The 27,883-nt window shown below is 39.1% G+C and overlaps 1 protein-coding gene across 5 annotated transcripts in view; it reads left to right on the top strand.

Annotated features, from left to right (window-relative positions):
- HOOK3 (hook microtubule tethering protein 3) overlaps window positions 1-27,883 on the top strand; it is a 95,521-nt gene that overhangs the window by 20,741 nt on the left and 46,897 nt on the right. For 4 of the 5 annotated variants that reach the window (XM_071730296.1, XM_071730295.1, XM_071730297.1 and 1 more), the window contains exons 3-6: window positions 11,783-11,855; window positions 22,042-22,092; window positions 25,439-25,571; window positions 27,699-27,766. In XM_071730296.1, coding sequence (XP_071586397.1) covers window positions 11,783-11,855; window positions 22,042-22,092; window positions 25,439-25,571; window positions 27,699-27,766 — 325 coding nt within the window. Of the gene's footprint in view, window positions 1-11,782; window positions 11,856-19,932; window positions 20,028-22,041; window positions 22,093-25,438; window positions 25,572-27,698; window positions 27,767-27,883 lie in introns of all 5 variants that reach the window. The other variant, XM_071730299.1, reaches the window with a different exon arrangement.

The raw sequence follows: 27,883 nt of genomic DNA, 5'->3' as shown, positions 1-27,883 counted from the left end.
TTTAAAGCCCTCTCAAGGGGCCCTGCCAACTCTTGGCCAAAAATTCTTTTCTCTCTTGTGGATAATTCTGCTTCATCCCCACGCCAGCAGGTCTGGTGCCGTGTAAACGTCCTTATGATCTAAGAACCCAAAATTCAACCTGTGGCACCAGCCTCTAAGCCACGTGTTGTTCAGGTGTGATTTCTTATTCCTTCAGCTTTCCCTGCCACCAGAGTAACTGAGGGAAACACCACCTGTGCTCCTGATGCCTCAACCATTTGGCCCAGCACCCTGAAGTCCCCTTTTATTGTCTTAGGACTTCTCTTGGTAACCTTGTCACTGCCCACCTGCATGACCAGTACTGGGCAGTAATCTGAGTGTCTGACCAGAGCTGGGACCTTCCTTGTGACACTGCTGACCCGAGCCCCAGCAGACTTCCCTGTGGGATGGGTCTGGCTGGCACACTGGGCCCTCTCTTCCCCTCAGGACAGAATGCCCTCTGACAGTTATGCTCCTTGTATTTTTTAAAGGAGCAGTCCTAATGTGTGAGAGACTGTTTGCCTTGACAGCTCCCTGGATGGCCTTCTATCAACATCCTCATTACACAGGTCCTCCAGTTCCAGCACCCCATATCTGTTGTGCAGGGGCACCTGGGAAGGTGGGGGAGGCCAGGAAGAGACTTGCCTGCCACCCAAAGGAGGGACCTGTTTGCATTCACCCCCATCTCTTTAGTTCCCTCCTGCCTGGTGTCTGGAGAGCAGGGGGTCTTCTGCTTCTTGTGGCACCTCCCCCTGCTGCCTTTGCCTTAACACCTGGCCACAACAGCCAGGTTGTGGCTCCAGTCTCCCTTTCATATTCCCAAATACACCTCAATCTCTCAACCTCCTCTGAGTTCTACCACTAGACTGAGCAGGTCACTCACCTGGTCACAGCATGCATCTGCTTTCCTCTGGTGTTTGCAACAGGCTCAGACATTCTGTGCAGCCCAATACCTGAAAGACCTGAAGCACCAAGGGAGGTAGTTGAGTCATTCTTGGATGTGTTTAAGGGTCATTTAGATGTGGTGTTGGGGGATATGATTTAGGGGAGAACCTTGTAGAGGGTTGATGGTTGGACTCAATGATCCCAAGGGTCTTTTCCAAGCTGAAAGATTCTATGATTCTGAACATTCATGTGCCTCTGGGGCAGCACACTCTGAGTCTCCACATATGCTTGGTGTGACCCTGCTTCTGCCTTGTTTTGCTAACTATGAGTTACTTGTTGTTCACATGATCTCATACTCCTTTCTTGCCAACAGAGTCCACTACTTCGTTACTTGATGTTTTGTTGTGTTTTTCCCTCTTCTGTTGTTCCTGGATTAAAACTGTTACTACTAGGTTGGCCAGCCTGTTGGCAAAGGTGTTTCTGCCTACCCTAGTAGTCAGGTGGATCTCATGTCTTCCAAGCAGTCCTTGATTCTCAGAGAGAATTCTGTGGTAATAGAAGCCAAATCCCTGCTGCCAACAACCAGTTCACAGGCTGACCTGCAGGATCTGTCAGCTTCTTATGCCCTTCTAACTGGCATGACTGGGTAGAACACCACTTGGGCTTTGACTATAGCTTCCAGAACGATATATTCCTATGTGATGCTTTCCCAGTCTCCCTGGCTGTGTAGCTGGTGCCCAGATGGAAGAGCAGAATGAGCAGTAGTCTGGGACCTGGGCAAGCTTTGGCAGTCTTTCAACAATGCCATGAATTCAAGCCCATAGGAAGCAGCAACCCTTCTCAGGGGACAAGTCAGTCAGAAGATAATTGCTGTCCAACCATTGCTAGAGCTTGCTGCTTCCCTTCTGTGCTGCCTGGGGACTTGGGTTTACTGAACACAAATGATTCATTTGGCAGCATTCCTAGCCCCTTCCCTTCTGTGAGGGCATTGAGTATGTTCTGTAATTGCAGACCCTCAGGTGTAGCATACTCTTTCTTTCTAGTGAAAGAACTGCCATTTTACAGGAAGAAAAAGGGGAAAGAGGAAATCTCAATCTAGTATAATATTTCAAGGGAATGCTTTTCAGCTTGTGCAGTGGTCAAATCCAGAATGTAGAACCCTAAGGGCTTGAAGTAGAGAACAGTCTTTCCTACCTGAAAATTAAAAGAACATGTAAATACTGTGAAATTTCTTTCTGTGCTTCATTTCTCCTTCTGTGATGAAGATGGGGCATCACTTACAAGAATAATGCAGTCTTCATGTACTTTTGCATCAAACAAAACTTAATTTCATGTAATGTCAGCAGTTGTCTTGCTTCAGAGTAATTTAAGCAGTGTTTCTACTGTTCTAATGTATTTTACTGTGACACAAAATACAGCACCCATCCCAGTGGAAAGATTTTCCCAGCATTTAAATCACCTCACTTGTAAGTTTTATGAGGCCTGAAAATCAAGTTTGCAAGTCTGAAGATAAATACAATATAAATTGAATCTCTGGGTTTTTTTAAGGATTGGAAAGATACAGTCCTTTCTTACCTGCTGGAGTATAGGAAGGTGGTGGCCATAAAAATCATGCGTTCAGTAAACCATATAGTAAATCAGGATTTCAGCATAATACTCTGTGAATCTGTTTTCATAAAATTAGGGAAAAAATTGTAGCAGTCACATATTTAATCTGGGTATGTGTCTGTTTTGAACTTTTTTAAGTTAGAGGTTCCACTTAATAATGAGCCAACAATTGATAGCTGTGTGCATTCTTGATTGACCACATCAAAGATTTACCAGAATTTGAATTTAAAACATAACATGCCTCGATACAAACCTGAATGAAACCTCAAGGGCAATGGCCCCTCAATCCCTAGATATATTAAGCTGGTTCTGCCATGACTTGAAACACTGCCTTTCTCCCTGCTTTGGTATTAAGAGAGGAAAGCTGTTCTGACATACTGTTTTCAGCTGATGAACTGATGTTTTGAAAAGAGATGTCTAATACAAATATTGCATTTATTTAACATGATTTAAAAATATTTCCTGTGGCATTTTCCATGCTGACAATAAATGCAGGATTCCTTTGAATACCCAGTTTATATGTAAAGATCAGGTTAGCAATTTTGAGGTTCTTTCTCTGTGCCCTAGGTAGTAATTTGAACCTGACAAAATGAGTATTCAGCTGTCTTCTGATAGGGTTGGTTGTTTTTTTTTTCAGATTTACCATTTTGCATACTTGTGCAATGAATGCATTTATTCTAGTGCAGAGATTTAGCAGTAATACTGCCTGCATTCCTGTTGAGATAAACTTGGAAGTGCAACAGATCTTTGATTGAAAACAGGAATAATAACATATGAACAGTTTTTGAGGGAAAATATTGTTGCTTCTTTTCTTTGTAGTAGCAGAAGGTGACTTCAATTGATTTTTCAAGTAGATACCAAATGTTGCAGAACAGCCGGACATAGTCTGTTTTGCTCTTTGATGGGAACATAGGCCAAATACAAGGATCAGCATTTGCATAGTTGACTAGAAAACTGATCAGGAGCATGTTGACAAAGCCATTTTAAATATTCTTTCTTGGGAGCAAAAGCAAATCTGACACTAGCAGTGAAACCCTCCTTCTGCGATTTCAAGCAGATACCATAATTGGGAAAATGGGAAGGTTCAAAGATATGAAGGAAGGCTATAGCAGGCTTTCTCAGTCTATCCTTCTTATGTAGCATCATTGGCATCCTCTCTCTCCCAAGACAGATAACCATGTAGAAGAAAAATTTTGCAGGTATAGCTATGTTTATGAGCAAGACAGCTGGATGATTGAGGTTGTTTAGAAAAGTCATGTACTGACATTAAATAGCAAAGGGGAAGCAGAGTCTGAAAGCACCAGGTCACTGCATACAGATTTCATTTGCAGTTAAAACTTCAACAGCTCTGGCTTCAACATGAAAATCTCTCAGCAAGTCAGTCTTAAAGGGACAAATTTATTGTCTGAACTAGAGACACAAAGCCTAAATGCTATTATTCCATTAAGAAGTATACTGTTTCTCTAATGTATGTTTCTTGAAATGTGGGTTCCTTTCATAGAATTACAGAATGGTTGGAAGGGACCTAAAGATCACTGAGTTCCCACCCCCCTGCATGGCCAGGGACACCTACCACTAAACCAGGTTGCTCAGGGCCCCATCCAACTTGGCCTTGAACATTTCCAGGGAGGAGCCAGCCACAACTTCCTTTGGCAACCTGTTCCAGTGTCTCGCCACCCTCACAGGAAGAAATTTTTTCCTAAGGCACAACCTAAGTCTTCCCTTTTCAAGTTTTAACCAATTTCCCCTTGTCCTCTCACTACACGCCCACTCAAGAGGCCTCCCCCAGCTTTCTTGTAGGCCCCCTTCAGGTATTGGAAAGTTGCTGTAAGGTCACCTCAGAGCCTCCTGTACTCCAGGCTGAACAACCCCAACTTCCTCAGCCTGTCTTCATGGGGGAGGTGCTCCAGCCTGATGAACATTTTAGTGGCTCTTCTCTGGACACAGTCCAAGAGTTCTATGTCATTCCTATGCTGGGGACTCCAGAACTGGACCCAGCACTTCAGGTGAGGTCTCACAAGAGCAAAGTAGAACCACCTCCCTCGACTGGCTGTCTGTGCTTCTTTTGATGCAGCCCAGGACATGGTTGGCTTTCTGGGCTTCAAGTGCACATTGACAGCTCATGTTAAACTCCTGGTTCAGCAGCATTCCCAAGTCCTTCTTCTAAGGTCTGTCCCCAGTCCTTTCTCCCAACTTGTATTCATGCATGGGATTACCTCGACCCCGGTGCAGAACTTGTCCTTGCTGAACTTCGTGCAGTTTACACAAGTCCACTTCTCAAGCCTGTCAAGCTCCCTCTGGATGGCATCCCTTCCAACTAGTGTGTTGATTCACCACACAGTTTGGTGTCATCAGCAAACTTGCTGAGGGTGCATTTGGTTCCACGGTCTCTGTCACCAGCAAAGATGTTAAACAGTGCAGGTCTGAGTACTGGCCCTTGGGGAGTACCACTCATCACGTGTCTCCATTTGGCCAATGAGCCATTGATCACAACTCTTTGAGTGTTACCATCCAACCAGTTCCTCATCCAATCAGTGGTCCTTCCATCAAATCTATATCATTCCAGTTTAGAAACCAGAAAGGTTTGTGGTACAGTGTTGAAGAAACTGTCAGTATAGCTACCTCTCATTTAGAATTTTTCATGAATATATGTTCTTTGGGCCTAGTACTACTGATAGGTCAATTACTTAAATGTGGGAAGGGAGAACTCTGATAACTTTTGAATGCATTGCTACTCTTACTGTAGTAAATTAATGTTTGACAAATAGCTGAAAGAGTAGATCAATATATCCAGTGATGAACCAAGAAAATGCACTAGTGAAGAACTCAGATGAAGTTCAGCAGAGCATTGATGAAAATTGAAAGATGTTGGGGTGATTGGATGATCTAGGAGAGTAAGAATAGCATTTACTCTTTAAAAGTTTAAAGTTTAAAAGTCTCTGTTCTTTCTATTTTTTTAACTTCTACCTTCACAGAAAGAGTCCACTGGTATGTTGGGGGCAGTTGTAACAAGATGAAATTAAGACTAGTTTATGAGGAACACTTCTGAAGAGATCCCTAGTTCAGGGAATTAGTTGCTTTAGATATGTAGAAAATCTGCACAGCACAGAACTATAGGTTTTGTTGTGGGTGAAAGAAGAAAAGAAAAAATACTGCTTATTCATCAGCTAATAAAAAACAGCTGTGCTTTGTGTCAAGTGTTTAGAAAGGGCCAGCAGATCCTTCCATTGTTCTCAACTTTTTGTACATTGTTCTCAATATATTTTGCAGTCAAAGTAGCAGCTCATTTTAAAGTAAGGGCCGTTCATCAGCCGTAACAACTCATGCAGCAGAATATTCTGCAGTAGAACTGCTGGAAGAGACTGTGACAAAAAAAGGGTACAGAGGGAATTACTGACATCTTCAGAAGCTTTTTACTGATGTAGTGTGTTACATAAAATGTCAGAAATGTGTACTGTGTGACCAAGCATGAGCACTTTGCTTAGAGATTCAGTTGCTAATAAACACGTGTAGGTGAATCCCTGAAGGATACACCCAGTGCATACAACCCAGTTATATCATGCAACCCTTATTATCACAATTTAGGTGAAAGTACCATTGATTGAATTTCTCCACCTCTAACTGTATAATCTCAGAGGAAGAAATTCAGCCTATGTTTTATCTAATGTTTTGGTTTGTTTGTTGTTTTTTTGGGGGGGAGAGCAGGAGGTATTATCCTCAAAGTTTCACTGTTTATTTGTGTTCAGATTTGAAGGTTACTGGTCCCTCTGTCTAGAATTGGTATCAAATACAGTAAGATAAGATGCCTGTACACAGTCAGTGTTGATTATTATTTTGCAGAGTGCTGTACTCCAAGAGTGAAAATTAGAAGCAAAAGAAAATGTTTGAACTGAGTATGCTGTCTGCCTAAACATGTAGATTATGCTATTTAGAGCAGATAGAAGTACCATAGCTTTCTTCTGAATTGCTTCATGGTTCTGTTTTGTTTGTATCCTTTGCTGATGTTACTCATGTTTCACTGTCCATTGACATTCCTCAAACAGCATAATTACTTGTTTTATACTACAGTTTTATATTTTCCTTTCATCCCACACTGGAGACTGCTTAATACTAGGTGTCCTTGTTTTAATTCTTTCTTCGTCTGTCATACTGGCCTTGCTAAATGTAAGATATGGTACAGATTTTCATTTGTCATTTGTGCGATGTGATCCACTTAATGAATTATACATTTGTAATATTATACAGTGTAGCATACTGTTTATGTTTTGACACATGCAGAACACAGAAACCAGGCCTTTGTATTGCTAGGGGAGGGCAATTTCTGTAAACAGACATTTCTTAGAGCATCTTAGTGTACCACTGTTAAAATGAGTAATAATCATGAGTTACAGTACATGCTCTGTGGGTTGGTTTTCTTCAGAAGAATATTTCTGTCTCTTGGCATCTATGATGTGGAGAGATGATCAGTTAAATAAAGGGAAATTTGCATACAAAATAAGATAGAGATGGTATAAATGTGCACTGCTGAAAACAACATCATGTGAAGTGATAACAGCATTAACTGAAAAAGTATCTTGTGCTCTGAAGAGAAGTCAGTTATCTGTGGTACTGCTCAGATACTAGGCAGCAATCAAACGATATATAAATACCTTTATAAAACTGAAAAGTTATCTGGTGCAGAAGTTTGTCCAAGTTTGAATATAGGCACAGTAACTTACTGAATAAAAAATGGATGGTTCAGGCAAGTCATATCAGGGTAATTATGATGCTTCAGTCAGTTTTCTGCTGACCTTGTTTAGTGCAGTACCTCTTAAAAATGTTTTGGTAGGTTGTATAATCACAGCTATTTGGTTCTCAGCCACACATTTTCATATTTGCTTAGGTGATGTTTTTTCAAATGCTGTAAGAACTGGCAGCTTCTTTAATAACATGTACTAGGGGACTTAAAGACCTCTGGATATGGTTGATTCATGTTTCCCAAATATTCAGCAGAGGGAGACTTGTTTGCAGCAAGGGCTGTGAATGACCTAGTATCTGGTCTTAGAAAGTATTTCTATAAATACTGAGTACTTACAGAATTACTTTAGAAAGTATTTCTAGAAATTCTGATGGAAATACTTTTGTTTCAGAAATGAGAGAAGAAAAAAAGCATTACTGTTGGTATTAAATCTGAAATGAAATTATAATGGCACACTAGGAATGATTCCGAGGTGATCTGTGGGTGAGGAAAGGACGTTCCTTCTAGATTTGCTTGGTGTTCATACCCAACCGATTACTTTTCTGCTTATTGTACTCTTAGCAAAGTGTTTTTGCAATATGCAACTTATTATTGTGTAATTTGTATGGAGGTGGTATAAAGAGAATAATAGCTTGACTGTTCTGATCACTATTAGGTACTGGTGGTTTAGAGTAGATTGCTTACGAACTTCTGAACCCTTGGGTATTTCCATAAAGTTTGTGTACTTAAAAAGAAAAAATAAATGGGATCTGTGGGAGAGGACTACCACACTAAGTTTAGATTTAATTCGCAAGGACTTTTCTTGTATGCGTCTGATGACATCTGTAAAAGTGTAGGTAACCCAAGACTTCTGTCAAGACAGTGAAGGTGAGCTGTTGGTCCATGTGTTACTTCTATTGCAGCAGTAGCAGCTGAAAAATGCTGCAAACCCTGAAATCTTGTTACTGTTCCTCAGCTGATGCCCTTATTGTTGAAAATTTGGTATGGTATGTTGGTATTTGGTATGGTATTGTATTAGAAAGCCAGTCAATATAAATACAATTCTGGTTCTGGGCAGTTGCTTATGTTTACCCAGGTTGTTTCTTAGAGTCATTATTAACAGTGAAAATAGTAAGTCAAGAATTGATATATTCACATGTCTGCAGCCTTAAAGCAGCTGAAGATTATTTAAGTGACCAAGTGAAATCCTCAACATAAGATACAGTCCTTAAGAAAGTTCCATTTTTGTTTGTTTGTTTGTTTTGCTGATGTAACACAGGTAACTAGGTATACCTTCTTTCTCAGTAAGCTGCATAAACACTTTTAATTGTGTGTGTTGAAAGCAAGGCTCACATGGTTATTGGCAGTTCACAAAAGATGAGTCTGAAGGCTAGAAGGGTTCTTTTTGAACTCCACACCTCAAGCAGAACTAAGCAGGGCTACATGGGACTTGAACTCTGCATTTTTTCATTACTGTCAGATGACTTCATTGTGACTGGGTGAAAGTTAGGCAAATTAAGACATTTTGCAAGGAGAGACATTTGTTTCTGATAAAAGCAGAGCCACCTTAATCTTTAGTACATGCTGGATGTATTTGAATCAATTTCATTCTTAGGTTTACGTGTCTTCTGAGGGCAAAGAGGCCATTTGAAAACTATCTGAAAGCATCTGTTTCACAACCAGATGAAACTCTGGATAAGACATTGCTTTTGCTCTTTAATTGTTTAAGATTCTGTCATCTGTGCTAGAACTGCACTGTTTTTGAATGGGAGTAATTTGGAGTCGTCAACTTAACTAGTAATTAAAGCTGTTCTTCCAGCTATATGTTTGCAGATGCCATGTCAGAGGAAAGGAAATGTCATAGTCTTCACCAGAGTCTGTAATAGAATGTGCAAAAATAGCAATTGGAATGTGTCAGTAGAGAAACATTGCTGTTTGTGGTCTCTCTCCATTGCTGTATATTATATCATGGGCTGCTTGTGTACCTTGATGTATTGTGAAAAAGACATTGTGGGGAAGATGGAGTACAGCAGATACTGTGCATCAGGTACAAAAGTGTGGCTACAGAGTTTGTGCCCCAAAGTAAGTACTGATGTAGTTGCTGGTTTACAGTACATATGATGTAGATGTCATTTGAATCTCCAGATAGTTATAGAATACCTTAAGTTGGAAGGAACCTTAGAGATCATATACACCAACCTCCCTGCCATGGGTAGGGGTTCCTCTCAACTAGACAAGTGTGCTCAAAGCCTCAGCACCTCCAGGGAGGGGGCATGCACATCTTCTCTGGGCAACCTGTTCCAGAGTCTCACCACCCTCATACTGGGAAACTTTTTCCTAAGATCTAGTCTAGACATACTCTCGTTCAGTTTAAAACCATTTCCCCACATCCTGTCACTGGATTCTCTTATGAAAAGTCTCCAGCCTTCCTGTAGGTTCCCTGCAGGTATTGGAAGGCAGCTGTAGGTCCCCCCAGAGTCTTCTTCAGGCTGAACTACCTCAGCTCCCTCAGCCTTTCATTATAGCAGCAGTGCCCTAGCCCCTGTGTCATATTTGTGGCCCTTCTCTGGACTCATTCCAACAGATCTATGTCCTTCTCATGGTGGGAACACCAGAAGTGGGTAAAGTATTCAAGGTGGGGTCTCACAAGAGCAGAGCAGAGGGGGAGAATCACCTCTCTTGACTTGCTGACCACACTCCTCTTGATGCATCCTAAGATATGGTTGGCCTTCTGAACTGTGTGACTGCACTGCCAGCTCATGTTGAGCTTCTCATCAATCAACACTCCCATATCCTTCTCTTGAGGGCTATTCTCAACCCATTCTGTACCCAGCTTGGAACTGGCCCAACCCAGATGCAGGACCTTGCGCTTGGACTTGAGCCTCATTCAGTTTGCGCTGGCCCACTTCTCAAGCCTGTTAAGGTCCTTCTGGATGGCATCTTTTCCCTCAAGTGAATCCCCTGCACCACACAGCTTGGTGTCATCAGCAGACTTGCTGAGGGTGCACTCAGTGGCATTGTTCATGTCACATCTTGAGCTTTTGCTGAAAGATACAATGGCATCTTTCCAAATGCCATTTCCAGAAAGGTCCAGAACCTTTCTATCTGCATAGAATAGGTGTTCTATTAATCATCTTTTAAGGAAAAACTTTTGTCCTGGTTGTCCTGGGCCAGAATAGAGATAATTTTCTATCTTGTAATTTTGCGTTCAGCTAAGTCTTTTGTAAGTAGCTGTACTTGCTGAGACTAATAGCAGGTTTCTCAGTGTCTGCTTCTAGGACTGATAACGCTCAATGTTTATAGTTACACCTAGAGAATGCTGTGCAGAACCAAGGACACTGCTCAGTTCTGAGGAGCATCAGGTAAAGGATGTGCTCTGGAAAGAGAAAAGGAGTAAAGAGGTCACACCTGCAACCCTCCTTTAGGGAGGAACAGACAAAATAAATGGCAAAAATTGACCAGAGTATTTCATCCCATATACGTCATACTCAGTATAAATTTGAAGGATCTGCTCTCTTCCTTCCTTCCTTCCTTTGGTTTTTCGCCTTCACCTGTCCCTGCTTGCTTCATCATCCTGGGAGGATTCCATCCATTCATCTGCCTGTGGCTGTGATCCATGCCATCCTCAATCTGTGTGTTCCTGCCTCCCAGCTGACCCCAGGAGTTAAGCCTGGACTTTCCCAGGGCTGTCCTGCAGCCTCTGTGGTGACTTGATCATTACTGGGGGAGAGAGAGGTGGTTTTTTTTCTATATATATATATATATATATATATATATATATATATTTTATCATTACTGTTTCATTCAAGCTGCATAGTTTAGTTTCCAACCCATACCCAACCCATCTCCCTTATTCTTCTTTCTTTAGGAAGGAAGGGGATTAACAGAGAGCATCTGCCATTTTGTTAATTGCTGACGGAGTGTTAAACTGTGACAAGTTTTAAGGAAGGGTGTTCACAGAAAGATTTGTCTAGGGTTAGCGTCAAAATACATTTGCAAAAACTGATGGTGTTTGGTAGATGAAATAATAGTAAAATGTGTTCTCAGTAGGAAGTACTTCAGTGAACTTTTAAACTCTCCTCACTGTATAAAAATGCATATATTGTTCAGTCTCAAGCTTACCATTTACAGGTTCAATAGTTGTAAGCAGGGTATAGCAGTAGGAATTCATGTGTGGAAAAGTAATATTCTTTTAAATACTCTTTAAGTAATGCAAGCAATTATTGCTCCAACAACAGTTGATAAATCAGAGGAAGAAAAACTTAGAAGGAAAAACTGGAAAAATGCATGCCACGTACAGCAACTTCCAGAAGGGTATTAGCTACTGGTGGCACACAAATGAAGCTGTGGTGTCAGCCAGGTGCAAGGCCTTAGAAGAATGTTCAGGATTAGTTCAGGTTTCTCAGCTTCTGTATAAGCACCTTGTGTCAGTTACTACAGTGGTAATTTTAAAAAGCCCAGCCTGAGGTAGAGGCTTAATCACTAAAACATCCTCTAAGTTTCTATGGTTTTTTCTGTGTTTTTAATATTTAGTCTTTTTTTTTTGTATTTCAGAGATCCAGCTTACTTTGATGAAAACTGGCTGAACAGGATCAAAACAGAAGTAGGAGATAATTGGAGGCTGAAGGTATTGACTTGTTTTGTTTGTCTGTAAATCTGAAATTCAGTTCTTGATATATTGTATATAAATAATATCATATTTCTAGATTAAGAGCTTGCTTTTATACTACAGCATTTTAAGTTTCAGAGCATTTTAATTACATTTATTTGTTTTAGTCGTCCTTCACAGTTTATCAAAGAACAGACAGTTAAAAATAGGTTCAAATTATTTAAAATAAAAACATTAAAATACATTTTATGTATACAGTGCCTTGCTGTGCTTTTCAAATGTTGAATGAAAGATTTAGTTAAACTCAAAGTGTGGAAGAAGCACTAAAAGAAGCTCTGAGAAGCAGCTGCATAAAATAGAATCACAGAATTGTCATGGTTGGAAAGGACCTCTGAGATCACCAGCTCCAACCAAACACACACACAGCAAGCCAAAAAACACCCCCCCTCCAATCTCAGCCGCTAGAGCATGCCCTGAAGTGCCATAACTACCTGTTCTTAAATACCTCCAGTGCTGATGACTCAGCCCACCTCCCTGGGAGTCAGTCCCAGTGCCTGACCACTCTTTCAGTAAAGAAATTCTTCCTGATATCTAATCTAAACATCCTTGGCCACAACTTCAGTCCATTTCCTGTGGTCCTGTCATTATTCACTTGGGAGAAGAGGCCAGCACCCACCTCCCTAAAGCCTCCTTTCAGGTAGTTATAGAGGGCAATGAGGTCTCCCCTCACCCTCCTTCTCCAGACTAAACATGGCCAGTTCCCTCAGCCACTCCTTCATGACTGGGCCCCTCGCCAGCCTCGTTGCTCTCCTCTGGACATGTTCCAGCACCTCAGTGTCCTTCTTGTAGTGAGGAGCCCAGAACTGAACACAGTACTCGAGATGCAGCCTCACCAGTGCCGAGGACAGGGATGTAAACACTTCCCTTGTCCTGCTGGCCATGCTATTCCTGATAAAAGCCAGGGATGCTGTTGGCCTTCTGGGCACCTGGGGACACTGCTACTTTACATTCAACTGGCTGCCCATGGGCACCCCAGGTCCTCTTTTGCGAGGCAGCTTTCCAGCTACTCCTCCCCAAGCCTGGGGCATTGCCTGGGGTTATTGTGACTGAAATGCAGGACCTGGCACTTGGCCATATTGAACCCCAGAATTGGCCTTGGCCCATTGATCCAGCCTGTCCAGGTACCTTTGCAGAGCCTTCCTACCCTTAAGCAGATCAACATTCCCACCCAAGTAAGCATCATCTGCAAAACAGAATAATAAGTAATTTATTTAGATAAAAATGTCGAGGTGGTGTTTCCTTTTACTTTATCAGTCCTGTGCACTACTGAGCTTTAGGATAGGAAGTTGTTTTTTCTATATTATTTGTATTCAGCATGTTTTTTAACTGTGGTCTGTTTGCAGGGTCATTTGTATACCTTGGTATTCTAATACTTTCTCTGCAAACCTTAAGGCAGAAGGACTTACAGTGGTACCTCTGAGGAGCAGTTTTGTTATAAAACCTGAAGAACATAGTTTCAGATGCTAGTGTAGTTTCCAACCAGTTCCATTCAGAGAAGAATACATGTACATTACTAAATTGCAATTTCCATCCTAAATGAGCAATCAAGATAGTTTGTCTATTAGTTCATGTCATTTGTTCCAGCCACCACAAACCTTTCTGAGCATCTGGGGAAGGGCTACAGTTGTGCGATGCTCTAGTCATCATCACTGGCTGAATAAGAAGAAACACACAGATACATGCTGCCTCACACAAGGATGGAGCATACTGCTGCTGGATAAGTTTTGACTTGGTTTGCAGGCTTGTCAGCATGGTCTCTACTATTTGGGCAGCTGTGTGCAAGTATGGGCTTCTTTGTCTGTGAGGTCTGCCATAAAAAATGTGAGTACCTTGTTGAGGATATATTGACTGGCAGAATAGAAGACCCAAAAAAGTTTTTTTATTTCTGCTGCTTGTAGAGCAGTTGATTTAAATGAATTGCAAGTGAACAGCTAGATAGAAGGTTTGCTCTAAAATATTTGTGGCTTTTTTCTAAAGAATATTGAAGTCTTTGCTGTTAAATTCAGAGAAACACAAATTCAGTACTCTTCATTATAATAGCATTTCAGCTGATTGGAAGTGGTGCAGCAGCATCTCTAACTCTCGTGTGGAGCTTGGTGAATAACTTTGTCTCCCAGCAACCTGGGATACACTAGAGTGTAGCAGATGTGGGGGAAAAAAAGGACTGAGCAACCTAGTAATTTCCTTAGGTGATTGAGGTTGGAAAAACAGCAGGTAAAATTGCAGTTCTTTACTGATGTCATGCCTTCTTGTTTTTCATATATCCATGTAAACAAGAACTCAAAACTATTTTTTTCTTTAAAAGAGATGTACATTCCAGCTGCCTTTTCACGAAGAATACCAAAAGGCACAAGTGTGATAATGTAACTCTTATTTTACAACCAGGAAAGTAACCCTATACTCTGCCTACTGTTGTTCTTCTTTATATGTGAATAAACACTGTTAGTAATCCAGTCATTCAAATGCCTATCAGTCAATCCATCATGTACAGTCTGACTTGTAGGGATGTTTTCAATCTGTGCACTTTCGTTTGTCACTATATTTAAAATTTAGACAACATACTTCTGCATGCGTCAGTGATACATATTACCCTTCAAATTTAAAGCACCATCTAAGATAGTTATCTCAATACCTTAGAAATTATGATAGAAGAATTAACTATATTCTTGTTAATTCTAAAACATAGTTGCTCTTAGCCTCTGATATCATATGATGTAATGGTCACCACTTGTGCAGGTTCTTGGTATTATAAACTACATGAAAGAGCCAGCCTAGAAGGGCAATAAGTTTAAAAAACAAAACAAAACAAAACAAAAAACAAAACTGTAGTCTGCAGGTAGTTATACTTTGTGGAACAGCATTTAGGAGGGCCTGGCAGAGGTTAGTGGAGGTGTGATACAGCTTTCCTAACCAGTTGAAAGAGAGGCTCAGGAGATCTTGCAATTGTTAGCTTTGAAATGAATGCTGCCCTGTATGGGAAATAAACAAGAATATATGGCTCAGCTTTCTTTTTGTTTTGGTTTGGATTTTTTGTTTTGGTTTGTGGTAACAGCAAGAATACTGTCTTCTTAAAAACATTTTAATGTAGCATACAGCATACATTCATAGAAGTATATATTTTACCTTAAGCAACGAAAAAACCTACTTCTCTTTGCTGTAGCTAAGCTTCTCTTCCCTAGCTACAGTTTTCTGGTTGGGAAAAAAAAAGACAAAAATCCAAAAAGCCAAGTCAGATCTCTTTTTCCTAATGTACAATGGAACACTTTCATGTAGTCAGGTTCAACTGTATGCACTAGTATTTCATGAGGAAGAAGACATTTTGAAGATAAAGTGCCTTTAATGAAAATGGAAAACAGAAAATGTTGCCAAAATTTTGCAGGAATGAAATTCCCTACTCAGGAAACAAGAATAGTTCAAGTCATACAAGAATACCATTAGCAGAACCAAAATGTAAATGCATAATGATTTGATAGCACACATGTCTATTTTGGAAATTACAGAGTAGGTTGGTGAGTGTTGGAGGGATGGGATAAAACTGGCACCCTTTCTTTATCCCCCTGCCATTCAGTGTGGTGGTACCTAGCTTAAGAAGGGAAGGACATCTGTTGTTCAGCCTGATTTCTGACTTGTAATCTTTTTACTTTGGCATTCAGAGTACAGCATCAGTCTGAAAGTACAATTTTTATCAATGTTTATAGTAGCAAGCTGCATTGGCTCCACTACTGAATGGTACATCCTGCAACAAGTACAGTTTGAATGCATTGTGTTTGATACTGTTTTGCAAAACGGAGTAGTCAGTGAAATTAGAGTACAGACTATTTAGTGCTGTAATCTAAGCAAACAAACCTTATTTTAGAGAGTTAGGTTTAACTTTCTGCAGTAATTCAATTATGCTTGCTCTGAATTCTTCTACACTACAGGCTGGGTTGACTGATGGAGTAATGAAAGCTCATTTTCAGTGTACTGTAACATTTTTCTTCTTTTTCCTTTGCTCACTTTAAAAGGAGTGAGCACTTATAAATTAGCAACCTTTTAAAGATGTTTTTTTCTGATAAGGCTAGAAGCCTGTCATTGAAAGATTGGAAAGGAGGTTGGAAAGGACCCCTCAGATCATCAAGTCCACCTGTCTGTCCTGCACCACTGTAACCAATAAATTGCCTCCATGTCTGCTTGTTTTTTGAACACCCCCAGGGATGGCAACTCCACCGCCTCCCTGAGGAGACTGTTCCAATGCTTCTCCACTCTCTTGGTGAAGAAATTTTTCCTAATACCCAATTTGAACAGCCCCTGGCACAGCTTGAACCTGTTACCTCTTGTCCTGTCTCTAGTCACTAGGGTAAAGAGGCCAACACAATCCTCACTACAGCCTCCTTTCAGGTAGCTGTAGAGAGTAATAAGGTCTCCTTTCAGTCTCCTCTTCAGGCTGAACAGCCCCAGCTTTCCCAGATTCTCCTCATAAAACCTGTTCTCTAGGGCCCCAAACAGGAGGTGCCATTCTCTGCACCCTCTCCAGCACCTGGGTGTGCTGCTTATACTGTGGCGCCCAAAGCTGCACGCAGTACTCAAGGTGCAGCCTCATGAAGGCTGAGCACAAGGGTGAGATCACCTCCCTGGGCCTGCTGATCACCCTGATTCTGATACAGGCCAGGATGCCCTTTGCCTTCTTGGCCACCTGGGCACACTGTTGGCTCATGTTCAGCAGCTGTCAGTCAGCACCCCCAGGTCCCTTTCTGCTGGGCAGCTCTCCAGCCACTCCTCCCTAAGCTTGTAGTGCTGCTGGGGGTTGTTTTGGTTGAAGTGCAGGACCTGATATTTGGACTTATTGAAACTCATACTGTTGGCCTTGGCCCATTGGTCAAAGCTGTCCAGATCTCTCTGCAGAGCCTTCTTATCCTCAGGCAGATTGACACTGCCACCCAGCTTACTGTCATCTGCAAACCTACTGAGAGTGCACTCCATCCCCTCATCCAAATCATCAGTAAAGATATTAAACAGGAGCAGCCCCAGCCCTGAGCCCTGGAGGACACCACTGGTGACTGGCTGCCAGCTGGACTTAACTCCATTGACCACAGTTCTTTAGACCCAGCCATCCAACCCATTTTTTATCCATTGAAAGGTGTGTGCATCCAAGCCATGAGCAGCCAGCTTCTCTAGAATGCTGTGGGAAACTGTCCTGGTTTGGGCCAGGATAAAGGTAATTTTCTGTCTTGTGTTTGTCTTTTCTTGTCTTTGCCAAAGGCCTTGCTAAAGTCAAGGTAGACAACACCCACAGCCCTTCCCTTGAACCCATAGATTTGTGCACATCTATATGGTGCAACAAATTACTATTTCCTCCTGGACTGTGGAGTAGTCATTCTGCTCCTGGTCCCTATCTTCTAGCTTAGGGAGTTGGATTCCCTCTATATAGCTGGTCCTATTACTAAAGAGTGAGGCAAGGAGTTCATTAGGTATCTCGGCTTTTTCCTCATCCGTCATCACTGTTTCCTCCAGCATCCAACAGGGGATGCAGAGCCTCCCTGGTCATTCTTCTCTCATTAATATATTTATAGAAACTTTTCTTGTACTTGACCATAGAAGCTGGTTTAGTTTCTAAATGGCTTTTGAACCTTCTGACTGGGGAATGAGATTTATTTCATGTGAATGTATTTCTGCTAGAAAGAAATTACAGATGTACTGTAAGCTAGCATTTATTTTAATCAAAAAAGAACATCAGAAACCAGTATGTTTAAGTCTGTACTAATACACCCTTACTTCAACAGTGTCTCCAAACATAAGTTTAACGTCAAAATGCTCCCTGTGTTGAGCCCCGTTTGATTATTGTTTTTCTCATAATTTAACTCAAGAAACTGTCAGTATCTCTTCTTTTTGGAATTTCTTTTTGCAGAAGAAATGTTGGAGGGGATAACCCCAAAAGCTGGTGGTATAGTCTCTTTCTATGCTTCATTTATAGTCAGTGAAGAGACAGGCTCCTGCAGAATGTGTTTCAGAGCAGAATCATAATATATGCACAGTCTCCCCCCCTCTCCTTCTTTTCCTGTGACACCTCCTTTAAGTGCTGCCAGGAAGAACATGTGCATTAATGAGATATTTGAAGCTGATTGATTAAGAATTCTCTCACCACTTGCAAATGTTCCCTAGCAACACTTCCAGAGGTTACAAGATACTTAATTACAACCTGTGTGAAGGGAATAAGATCTGTGTCTAGTTACCCAAGCAAGATACTATTGAGCATCATTTCAGAACATTAAGATTGCTGTTCAGAACCTGAGATTTACATGGATAAGTCACTTTACAGAGTGTTTTCAGCACAAACAGGATTTCAGCCATACATATGATATAGGGATAAATGCAAAATTGGGGATTGGCTGTCATAATGTTAGAGAGATAATGAGCTTAGATAATTCATGCTTGCTTTTTGTCAGCAGTCACAAGCTTAAGGGCATTCTTCTGGCCACTTCATTGAGCTTTCCTTCTGTTGCTCAAATATCTTTGTAAAGAGAGAAATCTAGACAGCCTGCTATTACAGCCCGTCAGTTTGCAACCAGTAAGTAAACTGTAGTTTAATAAAAAGAGAGATCTGATATGAAAATTGAGGGGAAAAAAACAGGATAAAAAAGAAGCCCACAGACATGGTCTCATGGTGCTGTTAGGTCAGTAACCCAGAGCACATAATCTCTGGTTTCATTCCAGTCAGTTTATCCAGTTAATGCTATGTAATAGGGGTCAGTCTCATACAGAACAGTATGTGCTAACTATGTAGCACTATACTACAGCCAAGATGGTTGTAAGCTGAGAGGGTAGTGATCATTTAGTTTAAGTAACATCCGCACATCTCTTCTGTATATGTTTGTGAAATTCAGGTGTTCAGAAATTAATGATAACGTGCCTTTGTAGATGTAATAGTTCAAAGTTCTCTACTTTGATTAGGGAAATAAAAGATGGAATGATGGGTGGAAAAAGAGACTGAAAATTAACAGAGATTAAATTATAAATATTTTAAATATAAATAATTAATAATCCATCTATTGTGAGTTGCAGCAGCTTTTGAAGTGGAATAAAGCATAGTTGTTGCTATATTTTTCCACAATAAGTTTCATGTCTTTTCCTACAGACACACAGTCCAGATAAAGGATGTGAAACGGGTTGGGAGGGTATTGTTTGTGCTCTGAATGGAAAAGAAGGAAGTCACATTGCTAATGCAAGCAAGTAAGCATCCCGTGTGATCATGGGTTGATCTCCAAACAGTGCTTTGTATTCATGATCAATATTGGAAATTTTATCTGTTGTGTCTGTCACTGAATGACTTAATGGCCTTTTGTTATTAGTTATAGTTAGGTTTTCCCTATTTGAAAAAGAAAAATAGAAAAAAAGTTGCTGAGCACCCATCACCTGCTGTACTGTGGTGAGTTCTAATGTAATTAGTTGTCTTTAACACTTCTTTTTTTTCTGTTCATTTTCATTCATCTCTGTTTGAGTATGAGAAAGTATAAGAAATTGTGCTATGACCTGACAAAAGTTACGGGAGCTACTGAATTGATTCTCAAAAACAAAACATTTGTGGTAGCTTCCCATGATGATTCTCAGCCAGTAGCAGTAGAACCGTCTAAGAGTATTCACTTCAGATAAGTTTAAAAAAAATCAAGAGCCCTCCAAGTACTGTTAAAGATCATTAAATTTAAGCCAGTCTATAAAGAATGGTATATAAAGATGGTATAGTTAACTCTTAAAAGCAAGTTATCCTAGTGCTGCCCATTGACAGTGGAATAAAATGGGACCTCAATGACGAGATTTTTCTTTCCAGTTTCTTTGCTGTTTTCTTTTTTCAAGGATGCTCCCTATGTGTTACATTTGATGACAGATTTCGATAAGTACTGATTTTGTTCCAACATCTCAGCTAAGCTCTATGAAAACTATATGGAGGAAGGTGACTCTGTGTTTAAGGGATTTCAATTTGAGCAGTGCTTACAAAGAAAGGGGTATTTCTTCAGGCAGATATTTTCCATTTTGTTTCTCATATATTGGGATTATGTTCAAGGTCAAGGTTCCTCACAATGTTCTCATCGGTAAAATGGACTTAAATTCAACAACATGGCCTTTCCATTTCTTTGGCATTTTCTGCATCAGACTAAGGTAAATTACAAACTAGAAGATATTAATGAATCAAGCTTGAAAATCTGACTCCAATCATTGCAATGTTCTTTGTGGTGATTTGACATAAAAATCAAATTATTTACATTTCTTTAAATTCTTAAATCTGTTGCAGACTTTGATTTATGATTGTGCCTTTGAGAGGTGGTGATGATTGCTTTGGGGCAGAAAACTAGAAGATTAGTTGCACTTCTTACAGAAACACTGTGTATTTTATGTAATATTGCAGTAATACCATGTATCTTAAAAATATTTTGCCACTTCTTTCCCAAAGGGATTGGGTTATTGCAAGTCAGGTAATCAATCATTATCGTTCTGGACTTTATGGCTAAATCTTTTATTATGTGTGTAGCCTGTTCCTTTCCTGAGTACCTTTTATAAAAGTGTCTGGATTTTGCATTCATCACCTCATTTTGTCTGTTGAGTGTATCCCTAGATTTCACTTTCATGTAGTCTGTTTTCTGTAGTGTTTCCTCAGATCTTCTGGAAGATATATGACTTCTGTCAGTGAACAGAGCCTCTTAGCTTGATATTTCTGGAGTATAATCAAGAATACAGAAGTTATTATGGTCTTTGAAGTTGGGATTTGAGAGTTTTTTCTCTCCCTTTATTACAGTTCCACATTTTGCTGCTATAGCTGCTGTTGCAAGCATCAGCAGTGAATGCGAATTTAGTCAGGTTCAATGTTTGTAGAACCTGTTTATAGACTTCATAGAATCATGCAGGTTGGAAAAGGCTGTAAGATTGTCCACTCCAGTCAGGTAACCTCATGCTGCCACTTCCACTACTAAACTTATCCATAGTTGCCACATCTACAGTTAAATACCTTCAGGGGTGCTGACTCAACCACTTCCCTGAGCTGCATCTTCCAATTCCTTGACAAGCCTTTTGGTGAATAAATTTTTCTTAATATCCAATTTAAACTCCCCTGGTCCAACATGAGGCTGCTTCTTCTCTCCCTATCACTTGTCAATTGAGAAAAGAGTCCATCTCCCCCTCATTATAGCCTCCTTTCAGGTAGTTGTAGAGAGCAATAAGGTTTTCTCCAAGCTAAACAACCCCATTGCTTCAGCTGCTACTCTGTTACAGGAAACAGTGCACTGCTACAATTATCTAAATGTCTGGCTTAAATACTTGAACATTTAAGTGTTGGAAATCTGTAGCAGTTACTTTCAGCAAAGGTGTCTCCTTTTTCTGAATATCACCTATGAGTTTCACTGGACATTTTAATAATTTCTAAATGCAGTCTTTATCTCAGACACTTGTTGTACATGGATTTTTCTTGTAAAGAGAGTAGTATTCAGTACTAGGGCATTGTGGCATGTATTCTGTACATCAAGGAATACTTACCTGATGCCATTGGCTGTGCAAGTGAGCAGAAGCTCTTTTTGTATGTCAGTGAAGGCACCAAGAAATGTGAATTCTGCCTTGATACTGTAAGGCAGACATTCAATTGTAAAGGACTGCGGAAGAACAAAAATGGAAGAACTAAGAGGAATGATTTATGAGATAGTTAATAAGTTGAGCTTACATAGTTTGGTAATAAAGGAGGATATTGAGCTGGTTTTGCTTTGGAAGAAGAGGTTTATCTCTGCAGAATGTAGATCACTAGGATACTGTAAGAGATGAAAAGAGGAAAAGAACATTTCGGTTTCTGGATACAAAAATAATCCCAAGATAAGCAAGTAGTCAAAAAAGTTTTGTGCTTTAAAGTCTGATCTGAACGCTATCCAATAAGATGTCATGTTTTTAAATAATTTAAATGAATTCTGTCAATAAGTAGAAATGTGTGATCAGGTCTGGAAGTCCAATCATAAGGCACTGTTGTTTAACGTTCGTGATTCTAAATTAAACTGCTCAAGCAGAAAGTCTTATTGTGCAAATAGGTGTAATTTTATAAATTTTTTGTGTGATTCTTCTGTGATTGTCTGTTTTATGATCTTTCTCTACAATCTATTATCTACATTTATTGTGTTTCTTTCTTCTTGTTAAATAGGTTAGCAACTTGAAGAAAATTTTAAAGGGAATATTGGATTACAACCATGAGGTAAGGACCATTTTACATAAACTTCATCTCCTTTCCTCTTTTGTTACATATTTTAGTTAACTTGTAAATTATATTCTACTGATTAAGTTTTGAATTTTTCTTAAACAGTAATTGGCAGACAGAATGCTTCATGGCCTATTCTCAGGTGTTAGCCTGCTCTAAAACTTCACACCTGCTTTATTGAATAATCAGAGCTTCCAGGGGAGTCTGATGTGCCAAATCTGTCATCATCTGATATCCACAAACTGTGGATATCTTTCCTGACTATATTCTGATGATATATTTGTCTTTGATTTCCACCGCCCCTCTCTTCCCCTCCTGCTCCAGCTAAAGACTACCTCTTTCTGTCTTCTTTCCTTATTTTTATTTCTGGAAGAGAGAAATGAAAGAGCATTCTTAGCCTCTCCCTACATTAAATTTTTTAATGAAGTATTTTACTCCTGGGATATGGAGTCTGGTGTTATAGTTCACTCTTAGAGTATTGAGCAAACTCAGGAATAAACCACTCCAGGGGAGATACAAAACATTTGTTTTTTTGGTTGGTTGGGATTTTTCCAGTGGTGAGTCTTCTGCTGAAATATGCTTTTTAGTTTCAGTAGTGTTTTGAAACAAGTTAATCTGTGCAGGCTACAACACATTCTGAAGTGCATATGTTGTGGACATAGCTTGTTTCAAAATATAACCTTCTCATAAATACTTTTGACAGCAAGATAGATATTTCTTAATAAACTTTTAAGTCTTTAAAAATAACACTTTTTCAGAAAGAAGAAGTAAGACTCATAAGTTCATATCCAGTAAAAGTTGCTGAGAAGACACTCTGTCCCATCATCAGGTCATTGATAAAGATGTTGAACAGGACTGGAGCCAGCACTGGTCCCTCGGGGACTCCACTAGTCACAGGTCTCCAGCTGGACTCTGCACCATTGATCACCACTCTTTGGGCTCTATTGTGTAGCCACTTCTTAATCCACCTCACTGTCCATTCTATCCCACATTTCTTGAATTTACTCAACAGGATGTTATGGGAGACTGTGTGTCAAAAGCCTTGCTGAGGCCAAGGTAGAATATATCCACTGGTCTTCCTGCATCTACCCATTCAGTCACAATATCACAGAAGGCTATCAGATTAGTCAAACATGCCAAGAGTTCTCCCAAGTGACAAGTCCCTTCTTCCATGAGCTATAATTTTCTTTCTTTCATGAGACTCTCTTCGGAAGCTCCACACAGATCTCTTACCACCTCTACCTGAGGAATACATCTTACTCAGAGGAATGCGTCTAACTTGAGCTAGAAGGAAGTGGTATTTAAAATTACATATTTTAATCATCTAATAAATTATTCATTAAATAAATTTAAATTAAATTATTTAATAAATTATATTTTCTTCAGCCTGACTCCCTCTCCTTGTCCTCATCTTTTACAAAAATGTAGATATAAATTTATGTGGATTTTACCTGATGCAGCCAAAATGTATATGCTAATTTTGTTTATCTTCAAAAATTAAAAATTTGTATTTCATTTATGAGGACAGGCTTTCCACAGCTATCCTGCATTGTTGTCTTTGTGAATTATACTATGGAACAAGAAGCCATAGTTACCTATCTATAGCTTGCATGCTTTGTTATGATCCAGTAATATTGCTGCAGAGATCTGCTGCTCTGGAACTGAAACTTTGAGATTTTTTGGTAAAGACATATTTATTCTTTTTTAAAGAAAAAAAATGCTCTTTTTCATTCAGTTTTGGAATTTTTTTGTTGTTTTTGTTTGTTTGTTTGTTTGAATCAAAATTGTATCTTATGTTTATTTCAAAATCCTCTACTTACACTTCTGCATCCTTGTCCTCTTCATAGGGCCTGCTGATGTGGCTCTTCCCCTCCAGCTTTCTTAAACAGTAATTAAGTTACCAAAAACTATGAAGCAGTCATAGTAGTATTAACTTCAGTCTGGCATTGAATTTGACAGAAACTCAGGAACTACAAATCAATATATATAGACATACCAGATTTGTGTAATTCAAATAATACCTTGGTTTACTGTATTATCACTGTCTTTATACTGTGGTAATACTTTCCACTGTGCTTGATGCATTCACAAAATTCTTATTTTTTCACTATAATGCCCTAAGGGAAGTATTTTCCAGTAAGAAAGAATCCAGGTCCTTTAAACTTAAGAAATTTTTTTCCTAGTTTTGGTTCTCATTCTTTAAGAAAGAATTGTTTGAAAGAAAATAAAATTCCACCATACAAAACAAGAACAAGCTCTACCAGAAGAATTCAACAAAATTCTACCCTGTAAAACTTTGAACAGATTGATTTCCATGTATTCTTTATATACATCTATTAAATTCTCTTTATAAGCACTCTTACCTGATATTTTGTTTTTCTAGATTATTAACATGAAAAAGGGCATCCAGCAAACAAATGACTGATTCCCTCCATAGTCATTGTTTCTTTATTGCACCCTGCTTAAGAAGTGACAGTTTCTTTTTAACGGCAATTAATGTGTCAGAGATGTATTTAATTCCATATTTCATGTTCATATTTTCAGCCCCCTGAAAGCTCTTTGTGAACAATTTGGCAGAAGTGTTTAATTCCTTCTACTGACAATCATTAATGTAAATCTTTCTTAATTATAAATCAGATTACATTAATTGCAAGTCACATGGGTTTTTTGGTTTGGGTTGTGACTTTTTTTTTCCCACATGTGGGCTGTTTAATTATTGTACTACTACCTCAAATTGTGTTCCATGAAACTAGCTTTCTTAGCTCTGAGACTTGTTAAATATCCCTAAATTTTCTAAAAGGGTGAGGTGTAGTGATTGAATTTTTTACTGTGTTATATTTGTCATACATCAGTGCTAGGTACATGGATTCGATAAGTGAAATATTTCAATTTCTGTCTTTCTAGTGGAAAGAAATGTGAGATCTGTGTATACTATTTTATGCTGAATAATGTGGTTTTAGACCACCAGATTTTTTAATTGAATGATTTGAATTTATCTGTGTGCTGTTGGTCACTTTGGAAGCCTTTCTTTTTAACCTTTCTTATCTGAATAACAGAAATCTTACTATGTTTGAAACTGGCAGTTTGTTATTAGTTGATACAGCCAGTTTTGTCTTCTTCCAAATATTAGTTGTGTCAATCAGTATGGTTTAGTATTTGGATGTTATGTGTTCAAGAATTTAGGTTTTTTTAATGTTGGATTTAAAACAATGTTAAAGTACTAATGAATTGCTCATGGTGATTCTGAATCATTGAGATGTGTGTGTATGTACATGTGTACTGATACAGATATATATGTACATGTGTACTGATACAGAGATGTATGTACTGGGTCTTTATGCAGATTCTAGGACAACAGATTAATGACTTCACCCTTCCTGATGTTAACCTGATCGGAGAGCATGCTGATGCCGCAGAGCTTGGGAGAATGCTTCAGCTTATTTTGGGATGTGCTGTGAACTGTGAACAGAAGCAAGGTATTAAATTTTGAAAGGATGTTTTCTTGCAGGCGGTGAATTAAAATGCAGCTTGTCATAGAACTACTTGCAGGAAAAATTACATTTCTCAAGTTGCTAACAGAGACTAGTGTAATTTTTTTCAGTGGTGACATTGTTTTGTCCTACAGATAACTGTTGTTTTGTTATAAGCCTCACTAGTTATGAAGTCTCACAGTGTGGACCTGGTTTTGCTTCCAACATAAATATTATAAATTTTTGTTTGCTGAGCTGAAGAGGCACACTGCAAAGGAAAATTCTTGGGCACACCCTTTAACCATTGATGAAGTAGATCCTGATAGTTAAGAGCCAAAAACGTGATTGTTGAAATACTTTTTGTGACTTTTGGTTTTAGGAATGCATTTCAGACAGCAACTTACTACATGGCTGAAAGCCATCAATCAGTTTGGGTGTTCGGATGAAGATATGTCTGGTGTGATTTGGGATATTGTAGTTTCTGACACTTTTGCATAGGGCTGGCAAATAGGAGAAAGCAGTGTTGGCAACCATGTACTTCCAGTTACCTTAAGATAATCAGATACCTTAAGGGCATCCAAATGTCTCTTGAGGCATCTGTAAGACAGTTAAATCCCATTTCAGCAGTCACTGAAAGATTTCTGCCTCTCCTGACTCCCATGGCATCATTTATCTGATCTACACAAGTAAAATGGAGACCCATTTATTTTTCATGCAAATGTTACGGAGTAGGTGATGAGTAGAAACACTTGCTAAAGTATCCCAAATCTTGTGCTTCTTACCCTGCCTTGAATGCAGGGTGTCATATTGTTACCTTAAACTACACTTCATTCAAGCTGAGTTAAGGTAACAAAGCAGCTACAGACATGTTTTCTTAACACCTGAAATAGAAAGCATAGGAATGTGTTTCACAAAAACATGTGAGTAAATAAAATTGTATTTACTGTATTTATATTAAAGTTGCATCAAATTGCTGTCTTCACAATTTAACTAATTTCAGTTCCCTTTCTGACAAAATGGCAGCCAGGATTTCAGACCTTTTGTCTTCCTCTTGAGTGGTGCATTCTAGTTTTTCTAGCTAGTTTCCCTTTTCTGATTTTCTTGGGCGTCTAAATTACTTGAATTTCTCATTCTGAAATTACATTTATTCTTCCCTTCAGCAGGAAAGAGTTTGGTAAGCCTATTAATTAATTAATTAAAAAAAAATTATAAAAAAATAAATAGAATTATTTTTCTTCCATAAGTACATTAAAAACTTGGTTTTATTAGGCCTCCTAACTTCTCTGCTTTACATAAAATTACCTCCTTTTGATGACTATTTGGCAAGTGGGAAGTATATCTTATTTCCTGTCATAATCTTTCAGTCTGAATATTAAAAGTGTACATGTCTGAAATACCAGAACAGTCTAGTTTTATGTACTTAGAATGAGACTTGGTATGAGATAATTAACCACTTGGAGGTGATTGATTCCCAGCATCTTCCTCTTGGGCAAATCCTTAAGCAAATACAGGTCTTGTGTAAAACTGATCATATCTAAATGGAAACCATATGATGTCGTAAACCACTAACTCAGTCTAAGTGTCAAAATTTGTCATCCTAGCCTCTGTATCATCTTACAAGTTACCTGTTATGTAGCTTATATTTGCACAGAACAGAAGCTAAGAACAGATATGAAAATGCCTTGAAATGAGGATGCTGTAGGAAGGCAGAACATTATTATTATTATTATTATTATTATTATTATTATTATTATTATTATTATTATTATTACTGTTGTTGTTGTTGTTGTTGTTGTTGTTGTTGTTGTTATTAATAATCATGTGCTTGTACAGTGTGAATAGTTTGGGAACCAAATGAGAAAAGGAGTATAAGTGGTAACTTCAGAAGTGTGAGATGCCAGAACAACAAAAAAAAGGGGGATTACAGTCTTGTACTTTTTTTATTGTTACAGGTTTCCAATGAGACTGAATTTATATTTGAATAGTCTCTGATAAAATCTTGCTGAGTTTATTGAGTTGGAACTTTACTGATTATTTAGCTCTAGTAATTTTGTAGGAAGAACGCAGCTTCTGACCTCATGTTCTGTGTGACTTGAGTTTCAACAGTAACATCTCAGAACGCTCTATTTTCAGAGTACATCCAGACCATAATGATGATGGAAGAATCAGTTCAGCATGTTGTCATGACAGCCATTCAGGAGGTATGCTGGAGTGTGTATAAGTTCAGTCTTTCAGTATTTTACAAAAGTTTACAAAAGTGTTTTTTCTCACTTTGGAAACACTTTGTTGAAAGTGAAGAATATAAGGAGCATAGGTTT

Source organism: Heliangelus exortis, chromosome Z (genome assembly GCF_036169615.1).
Source record: "Heliangelus exortis chromosome Z, bHelExo1.hap1, whole genome shotgun sequence".
NCBI lineage: Eukaryota > Metazoa > Chordata > Aves > Apodiformes > Trochilidae > Heliangelus > Heliangelus exortis.
Note: the sequence above shows the minus strand (reverse complement) of the source record. Positions and strands in the feature narration are given on the sequence as shown.